We start from the raw sequence: 10,398 nt of genomic DNA, 5'->3' as shown, positions 1-10,398 counted from the left end.
GGGTTGTTTGGACAGGCCTGCCCCTACTGCTAAAAAAAATCCTAGAGGAAACACTGCATGAGTGGTACTTGAATTAAGGTAGTGAAATTAGGAGAATGTTTTCATATATCACTCAAGTATATTGTAAAAGCCCACGCTGACGCTTTCCCTTATGGGTGCAACAGTGTGGTCTAAGGGATATCAATATGCATTCTTGTAAACATCTTGATACAAATTCAGTTGCAAATTAGGAGAAACAAACAGCGAATTCCACAACAATAAAATACCAGCAGTGAAAAATATATTGGACCCATCAGACATTAATGTCAGTCCTGTACCCCCATTATCCATTCTCAAAGATCAGTTACTTTTATTTTAAGTCTATATTTTATATATATTTTTGAGTACATTGCTATAGGAAATGTATGAAGGAACTAAAATCAAGTACAACGGCTCCACCTGCTGCACAACAACTTGCATAACAATAGATGATATTTCTCACATGGTCTTCTTAGCAGTAATAACAGACATTATTACAATGTTACATTGTTATACATCTATCATTGCATGCGTATGGGTGATTTCAGTGTTCAATCAAAGTGAAATCACTAATATCCAAAAATCCAACCCAAAAGCATTATTTGTGCTCCTGTGTATCAAAAACGAGTCAAAGCCTGTTATCTTTACGGTTATCTTTGTCAATTATTACTACTTCGTACTGCACAACATTCTCAAAGGAAATAATTTAAATGATTTATATATTAATTTAGTAATTACATAGCATTACATTTATTTTACATATACATATATCGGTTACTTTTTAGATCAGTGTTTTACGTTTAAAACATTTGATCATCTTAATAACATAAAAATATAAAATAGCATTGTTATACATTAGATCATTCATTTCCAGAGACTGGGTCACGACGCAAACATAGGTTGCAGATTTTATAAACAAATTTGCAGAATCCTCACTAAATGCACTTATTGTGCCTTAACTCTTACTATATGCCCATATTTTGTGTCATAAAGTGAGTGCACATTCTGTTAACTCAATGCCTTTATTTTGTTTAATTTATAAAGTATGTAAAATGTGTATTGTTTCACGGATGAGAGGAATAAAAACATTAAGACGGCCTGTTACAGTAACTCTGCTTAAATGCATTCATTCTTATTTATAAAGTATTTAACATGTTTTCAATAACACATTCATAAAACAAACTTGTGCTCAAACTTATATCTCTTCAAAATGGCTGCTTTACCTGTTCAAGAAAATAAGAGGTGATACAGAAACAGCAGCAGCAAATTTGTGCATAAATGAATGTTTCTGACCATTTTCATTTATGCACAAATTTGCTCTTCTTACTGTGAATTGGGTCACCACGGATTGTCAGGTTAAAAAAGTGGGTGCCCAGAAAACTGGATTAGACTACCCAAAAGTAACTAAACTGTTCAGTTGACCGCTTTAAAATGCTGCTTACATCTTAATAAATGAGTATTTAGGAAAATTACAACTTTGTAAATAGGAATAGTTTCCATAATAAGTGTTTTTACTTTTATCAACTTTTCTTAAGTACATTTTACTGCAAATACTGTATTTTTATTTTATAAAACATCTCAGTAGTTATTACATTACACTGGTTATAGACTACACGGTGCCAACACACAAATGCAAATTAGCTACATAAGGTTATGCTAATTATATTAATGTGAATAAATGAATGATTTCCACTTTCTACATCGCCCTAGACTGTAATTTACCTTTGCTAAAGGAGTTAAAAGACTGTTGCTAAAGGACACAGCCACCTGGAGTGAGGTGGGATAAAATCCATGTTGTGTTGTCGATTTGCAGTCTCTTGAAATTACATTACGCTGGTCAATCATCATCAGTCTTACCCACTTGATATCTGGGTTGGCAGAGGAAATGAATCCAGCGCTATGAAAATTCTTTTTTTGCTTTTGGGCAGGCTGGTCACTGCTGCCTTATGCTGTTAGATTTGAGTACCCCTTGTGCATAATTGAATACACAGGGCATCACCAGCTTGTACCAGCGTACTTTAATATCAAAATGTGTAAAGGTTGGCAGGTCTGTACTGAACAAGAAAATGTACTCTTGTAGATATGTAATAGCTCAACTGTTTCTAAATGACATGAAACATAACTTTGCCATTGTGTCTCTGCAACTCATTGGCTTACACATACACAGACAAGCTCAAATCGGCCAATAACGTCAGTCATAATATATTGGTCGAGCTTTGGGGTAGGATTTGCTCTTGACCACCTACCTTTGATGAAAAACCTGCAGATTGGACGTGGTCTGATCTTCCTGTCCGAGGGATCTTTGACCTCCCCCTCCTCCAGGTCATCGTCCTGCCCACACATACAAAAGGCAAATCATGACACATTAGAGAGTATTTTAGTATCCTACTTATTAATAATGCTCAAAGTAAAGCATTTGGAGAGTATCTTATTTGTATTCCATGTTAAAAATGTTGGGGTAGGCATTTGGCATTATTCATTGTAGTACATTTTTAGAAATTAATCAATGTGACAGCCCTAATTTTAAAATCATCAACAGTATGTGACACTGCGCTGATCAACAGGAAGGTCTGTGTGGGGCATCAGGTTTTACTGTTGAGGAGCTCACATGTAGTGTACAGTAAGGTAACGTTGAGACACCGAGAGAAGAGCCCATTTCTTTGTCAAAGACAGTAAGATGATTTTTGCAATTAACAAAAACAGATTATGAAGACGGCTAGATCTTTGTTGGTACTCAGACAAAAGGTCAATTTGATTGTTGTTGATAGAACTACAATGACTTTAAAAACACATCATGTTAACACCAAAAGGCTATGGCAAAAAAAGTGTTTGTGTGTCTCAAACCAGTATCATGCCTTCATGACTGCTCATAAACAGCCACTGCATCTAGAAATACCACGGCCACTAGCAACTCATGCTGTCTTCAGGCCAAAGCCAAGATCCAAGCCTGATAATCAGACTAATTTGCTATTTGGTTTCATTATTGTGCCTGGTATTACGTTCATCCGTAGGGATAACTTTTTGGACCCCTCAACGTCATTATCAGTTGACACAGAAGCTGCAGTTGCTGCATTAATCTCATTTTTATGGACGTACACATTTTTCCTAGCTCTGGTCATCTTCGTGAGCTGTAAACAGTGGACACAAACCAAAACTGCTGGAAAACAAACAAGAAAGAAGAAACAACAACCATTCTGTCCTTGCTTGTGCCATTTTGACAGTTTGATCTGAGTTTGGTGCGTGGAGCTGGACGGACTCACTGAGAATGACCTGTCAATCATCTCTCATCTCTCTTACTTTTCCATAGGATTCCATACTATTAAGCTTTTTTGGAGCTGGCCATTACACAGAATGCATGTTTAAGACATTTCAGAGTTGGCTTTACTTCACCGACCCGGAAGCTCTGTCCATTATATATACTGTCTGTGGGTGAGGAACAAAACACAGTAGAGTACAATAAAAAAAGAATCTGCATTTGATGGAATTTACTTTAGCCGCCTCCAATCCACTTACATATGGCCAAATCCTGATACACTGATGGGTGTTCAGGATCTCTACTGTCCAGCCATAACTGCAGTCGCAATCCAATGGATTGTATTTTACAGTTTTGTATTGATGAATAACATAAAACCACAAGAAAAAGTGATTCCAGACTAGAGAACAGCCATTCACCTAAATGATTAACATACTAAGTAAGTACCAGCTAAACTGATCACTTACATCAATCTCTCCTTCATCGATCTCTCCGTCATCTTCATCCTTCTTCTTGTCTCTGAAGGAATCCCTGCGCACCCTCTCAGGCCCTTTCGAGTCATCTGTCCTCTTGAACTCACTGTCTTTAGGAGATGGGGGGAGGATGGGTTTTTTCTCCTTCTTCTTACTGCTCTTAACCTCACTCTCCTCCTCTTCTTCTCCCTCTGCTTTGGTATCTTCCTCATCATCCTCTTCCTCGTGTGCAGGGATGGTGGGCTCCTCTGGGACCTCCTCATCATAATCCAGTTCATGCTCGTCCAGCTCCCGGGAAACAGACGCAGAGTCATCATTCATCTCCCTCGCTCTCCTCCTCTCCTCAGCTCTCATCCTTTCATCCTCCTCGGCTTTGCCTTTGTCTTCCTCCTCCTCCTCAGCTGTCTCGGGCTCTGCTGAGGCTTCCTTTCGGTAGTCACCGTATCCTTCCTCCCCATCTTCCCCGTCCTCTTCAGCCATGAAGCTCCTGCCTTGTTCTGGCTCGGAGTCTGGGGACTGTGGGGTGTCAATGACTCTATCCTCTTGCTCCTGTCCTTCCTTGTCCTCCTCCCCATCCAACTGGTCCCCCTGTGGACCATCTTCATCCCCCTCCATCAGCATAATGGTCCCATCTTCGTGTCCCATCCCTTCTGTTTCTTCTACAGGCTCCTCGTCCTCTGGGTCAGAGACAAAGTCAGGGACCACCTCATCCTCTTCTTCCCTCTCCTCTTCTACTTCCGAAGCTCTTCCTCGGCTTTCCACCTCCTCTTCGTCCTCCTCGACCAACGCCTCTCTCTCCTCTTCATGGACTACCTCACTGTCTGAGATGAGCCTGTCCTCTTCTTCATCAGGAGAATCCAGCAGCTCACTGTCAGAAAGGCCCTTCTCCTCCTCTTCAGGGGACTGAGGGGATTGGGTAGGGCTTTCAGGAGTATCCATTGGAGAATATTCTAGTATGAACAGTAAACAGCAGTACTTAAGAGACAGTCAACACGTAATATGCTTAAAGAGCCTGAGCTTTGATAGTAAATACACTTTATCATGAATGAACATGCCATACTCCATTCAGGCAGCTGTCAATTAAACGTATTTACATATTAGCCAGGTTATATAGCAGCTAGAACAGTATTTCAGAACATTAACAAAACAAGTAATGAATGTAGACAACATATTATTATAAAACCTGATTTTTGTTTCCAACTGAAAACAACCTTGATGGAAAAATACTGAGGGAATTAATAGACAAACAACCTCAAACTGCCGATATTCAATACTATTCATACATACTCAGCCTAACCAGTTGAGAAAAATGGAACTGCACTGCCAGACCTTCAAATGGAGTTTGGCATATAAGAGTCTTCATAGTTAAGTACAAAATAAACTTAGTTATCTGTTTAGTAGGTACTCCTAAAAAGTAATGCAGCCCAATACAACAGTCCTGCTATAAACCGGGTTGATTCAACAGTATGATTATTCTGGAGGCTACGGGTTAAGGTTCTGTTGAACTATATTACATTAAAGACAGAGATGTTTCTGTTATCTAGCCTATCTTCACTGATAGTATAATAGTAGTAGTAATAGTAAGACCTGTCAGTGTAACTGTAGTACAAAAACAGCACCACAAACTGCCGCCTCCAAAATCACCATACAGTGAAATCAATTTTTAACAAAAACCGAACACTCGAAGCCTTTGTGGAGGCAGGATTCAAAGCAGGACTGTCTTATTAGGCTGCAGACTGACTTTTAGCTAGGTGTACATAGTAAATAAACTGGCACTGAGTGTACGTTCGACTAAATAACATCCAAATACATAACTGCAAAATCTAATTATTTGTTTTCAGACCTTGCAAAAGAAAAACTGGCTAGCTTGCTAATAAACTGCAATGACTACAACTTTATTTACTTTAACAACACCTTTACTTAATGAAAGTTAGCTTCCGGCGTTGCTAATTCAAGAGCAAATGAAACATTTAGCTATAGCAAGCTAGCTGCAAATGGTATGAGCTAAAAATTGTCTCCTGAGGATTCAATGGCATACGTTACCTATTTGTCTGTACATAATGAGACAAGTTTGTAAATACTACACAAGTTCACCTGCAGCGTATGACTGGTAGCACTTCTAATAGCAGGGTCGCGCTAGTTTGCAACTAGGCCCATAACTTGAAAATGCGAAGAGAGCTTGCTAACCGACGAACGCACTGCCCCCACCGAACAGCAAATCTTCCTTAACGAATATACACAAATGAACCGGTTAGCTTAAAGCCCTAACTGACGGACAGTGCCGCTTTAGCATTGAGCGGACAATGTAGCACCCTCGCCTGTCTTTCAATTAACAATGCAGCCTCCCCTGAAGCTAAGCTAACAGCGCAGCTACACTTTGCTAGCTGCTAACAACCACACATTTCCATTCACCTTGCCGACCCGGAGCTCTTTAAAGACGGCACAGCGGCGTTAAGAACTGCCCTCTCCAGCTGATATTGTTTTATACAGTCTACAATAAATATTATACGGTTTAATTTAACCGCTATGGAGGAGAAAATAGAACACTCGGCACGACACAGCGAGAGCGGCCATTACCTCAACGTCATCAAAATACGACAATCTGGGGGGAAAAAGGCGCCGCTGGGAGCGAATGAGAACAGATCTGAGATCAGTGTGTGGGCCAGATTGTTAACCGCTGTGATTTGGTCAGGAGAGCTAAATCTGACTTGCGTTCAGTGACAGCGGCCCAAAAGAGCATGTCAGGAACAACATAAACATTTGAAATCAATAACGATTTGTGTTAGATGTAATATATTATATTATATTACATTACATTACATTACACTAGCCTATATATATTATATTATATTAAGCTATATTATATTTGACTACATTGGTCTAAATTTCTTCAGCAAATGTCTACTGCTGTTACTTTGTATAATTCAACAGAAAAACACAATGAAGCCATCATAAACAAACTTAAATAGTTTGCTAATAAGTTGCATCAGACAGTTTTTAGCGATTTTTAATCATCTGACATAAAAAGACCCTCAGTTTTTAGATTCAATTCTTGTCTAATATCTGCTATAGATACTTGGTTTGTGACTTGGTCATGGTCACTTGTCACTGCTTCCTGACTTTAGCTTTGGTGGAGTAGCCCTATTAATGTATGACTTATGCGAATCCCCACTCATCCATGTATCATCACAGTGTTATATCACTTAAAACAGTCCTCAACACTAATTAGTGAATGGACTGTTTGCCCAAAATGATTTATTCAGTTTATGATTGCCTTTTGCAGAAACACCTTAAAATGTGATGTGAATGCTGTATTACTTGTCTTTTTTCAAATTCTATTGTCATCTGAACAGGAACTACCAGAAATCTCTAGTATGGAAGTCTTGTAGGAAGTACTGGTATGTCAGCTATTGTTAGATTTATTATTCTTTAGTTGATTAAAATTGTGGAAATTTTAGCCATGTCTTAGTCAAAGAAAGCCAAAAACGTTTTTGGTGCAGTATTAGCTATAATTACAGGTTGTATGATTAAGAACGATGGCTAGGAGAGGGTGTCTGATTGAATATCAAAGAATGTAACTAATTATGTACATTCAGACATAAAACATGTTTTTTTAGATTAAAGATACTATTTATTATTTATTTATCTATTTATTACTGTTACAAAGGATACTAAAAGACAGTATCCACCCCAGCCAAAGCCGTCTGGTATCTGTTGACATACCACCAGACTACAAAGCAGCTTCTTTCTTCAGGCTGTGAGACTGCTTAATTCAGCCAGCACTCCATCATGAATGATAGTTCATTTTATTATATATTTATTCATCCCTTTAAATCATTTTTGTTATTTGTGTAGCATAAATGGACTACAGCTTGCATTACGTTGCACAACCCTGTGTGGCAGAATTATAAATAAATAAACCCTGAACTATTAAGAAAATGAAAAACTATTACTAATCAGAAAGAAATAATCTCATACCTGAACCTCGCCAGGGGGTATAGCTCTTAAGACAATGAAAACTACACAAAATGTGATAAACAAACAAGGGCGACATGGTAGCTCCCCTGGTAGACCTGGTGCCCTATGTACTAAGGCTGAGTCCTCCTTTCAGCAGACCTCTCCTCCGTTTCCTGTCTCACTGGAGCTGTCCTATCTAATAAAGAGGTAAAAGCCCTCCCAAAAATGAAAAAAAAAAAAAAACACTAAAAAATATACTTGTACTGAATTTCAAGTCCAAAAACTGAATAGCCTTACTAAATTAAACAAAGTACCATATTTGATGAAAGGTTGCAATCCTGTTAACTACACAATGTCAAGATCTGAAACATTTAGTAGGATTACTGCATGAGTCCGATGAACTTTTTAGGGACCCTTTTGTTCTGCAAGTCCTGGTGTTGCAATCATTTATTTTTCGATCACCTACTTCTTTTTACTTAGAATTGCATTTGTGTCCACAGGCTGAAGATGTCCGATGCACACAGGAGGAAAAGAAATGTTTGTTAAGTAAGGTTAACTTGACGTTAAAAAATGAAATGCCTTGGCTCACCAGATTGAATGGGCATGACGCCAATGCTTCCAACGCCTCCTGATTGGAGGAGAAATTATTTTCTTCTTTATTGTAAATTGTTGTAATAATAAAAATAATTACTTGGTTGAAAGCCCCAGACTTCTGAAATTAAACCTATGTATTTGGATGTATAACCTTCCTTTGTATCCTTTATTAACTGCAACTTGTTGAAATGAAACTTAAATAAGTTAAATTAAACTGCCTCCTCTTTATTGCTAATTGTACTGTATATACAGCAAGAAATATTCATCTTGGCCTGTTTTCACATAACACAGTAAAAGACAGTTGGCACTGAGGTTACATTATACATTGCTTATTTCCTGTTTATAGCCACTAGATGGCAGCAGTGACCTTACACCAGCTAATGACAGCAGTTCTTAGATAAAGATATATTAGATATATATGATCATTTATAATATAGTAGGATTATTATTCATGACAGTGATTTTTTCATATCCTTTCTCCCCAACCTGGATGGAGAAGTGAATGTGACAGAGGTATAATAAAGTAAATTATATTTGCAAGGGGTTCTTACTGTAAATTCTCCTTACACATGGTGAAAAAACCTTGTTCCTGATCTGTTACTTAACTTGTCTTCACTGAATGCAGGGAGCATCACAAATACTTCCATGAGTGAAATCTCACATTCATTCCTACAGAATATCCTCAGATTTTATCTTGAGGCCACCACAAAGTGAAAATGTGTGTGTGTGTGTGTGCCTTTGGATTTTTGAGTTCACGTTGCATGTTTAAGTGAGACTTGTGGCTGTGTGTCTGTCCCAGTGGGAGATCGTCTCTCCTTAAACACCATGCAGCCCCGCATGTGAGTGGCACAGGAGGCTGCCAGGAGAAGAATCATCTAAGCCTTGGAGCATAACACAATACATGACTTTCCTCTTTCTAAATTTCAAAATAAAACTGTCCATGATCCAAAATGACTCCCAGTGAACATATTTTCATTTTACCTTCATTCTTACTTACTATTTTGCTTTCTCTTTTTTTTTTTTTTTTTTTTTTTTTTGGTCTTGGGCCAATTTATGGTATAATTAGATTTAATGCTTAATTATCACTTAGTGTCAGCTTGAGGAAAAATATCAAACCCTAAAATATTGTAAAAGTAAATGTATAAATAATTTAGGCACTGTTTAAAATGTACATAATTTTGTCTTTTGTCTTTGGGGTTTTCACAAGTGTAACTTCCAGTCCAAAATTCAGCGCATCACCCAGAATTAAGTAATCTGACCAGAAGACATTGACATTGCCCTATTTCCTAAGTAGCCTGTGCTTTTAATTTATAAGGCACAAGTTGCTGCTTCCCTCATATGTCTGTTTTAGTCTGACGGAGCCTAGAGTAAGTGTGGCAGGGCACTGTGGTCTATGTTTATAACAGACTACAAAACTGGTATGGGGAGAACCGGCTTTTTTACTGACAGAACACACAAAACAGAGGAACCAATTTATTAATTTTGTTGATTTTCTTTATCCCTGGATACAGGCTTTGGAAGAGGATTCTGGAGGATGCTGGCAAAGAATGCAAAGCGTAATATAATTTTAATTTCTGTCCTGTAAATGACGTGACAAATAAACTTTTTAAATCAGTATAGCCTTGACTCCACTTTATTGCTGTCATCATTAAGCTGGAAAGCAAAAAAAGCATGCCATACCTGACAGTATTTATTCATTAACTGGTGCTAGCAGAGATAATCGCATGCCCTCATTGCTGTCAAACATCTCAGAAGCGCCCGGAAATTCATCTTCATTTAAATCTAGTTGTTATGGTATCCCTGGGCATTCTACCACTTTTATTCATTTTGAACAAATGTTGCTATTTTGTAAATAAAAATTATTGACTGCTTCCACTGAATTTGTAAGTACCTTCGCTCAGTTGTTCAGGTGCAGGCGTCTTTATCGAGTAATTGAAAAACAAGAGCTTCAACAAGTAACATATGGAACAGATAGAAATGGGTGCAGAATGTGTAGTGTAATCTTCCAAACTCTTTTCAAACGACCATTTCAACCAATGTTAAAAATGCATTGAGGCTCCCGTACTCGGTCCTGGAATCAACAAACCATAAAAAATTTATGAA

The 10,398-nt window shown here is 38.0% G+C and overlaps 1 protein-coding gene across 1 annotated transcript in view; it reads right to left on the bottom strand.

Moving 5' to 3' along the window:
* zc3h18 (zinc finger CCCH-type containing 18) overlaps positions 1 to 6,322 on the bottom strand; it is a 31,562-nt gene extending 25,240 nt beyond the window's left edge. Inside the window, exons 1-4 of the mRNA XM_035664773.1 lie at positions 6,157 to 6,322; positions 3,739 to 4,694; positions 2,265 to 2,349; positions 1,876 to 1,886 (exon numbers count right to left, since the gene is read on the bottom strand). Of these exons, the coding sequence (XP_035520666.1) occupies positions 1,876 to 1,886; positions 2,265 to 2,349; positions 3,739 to 4,683 (1,041 nt within the window). The 5' untranslated portion in view covers positions 4,684 to 4,694; positions 6,157 to 6,322. The remainder of the gene's footprint in view (positions 1 to 1,875; positions 1,887 to 2,264; positions 2,350 to 3,738; positions 4,695 to 6,156) is intronic.
* Between the last annotated feature and the right edge of the window lie 4,076 nt (positions 6,323 to 10,398).

Source organism: Morone saxatilis, unplaced genomic scaffold (genome assembly GCF_004916995.1).
Source record: "Morone saxatilis isolate NCDOM2014 unplaced genomic scaffold, NCSU_SB_2.0 Contig2, whole genome shotgun sequence".
Classification (NCBI taxonomy): domain Eukaryota; kingdom Metazoa; phylum Chordata; class Actinopteri; family Moronidae; genus Morone; species Morone saxatilis.
Note: the sequence above shows the minus strand (reverse complement) of the source record. Positions and strands in the feature narration are given on the sequence as shown.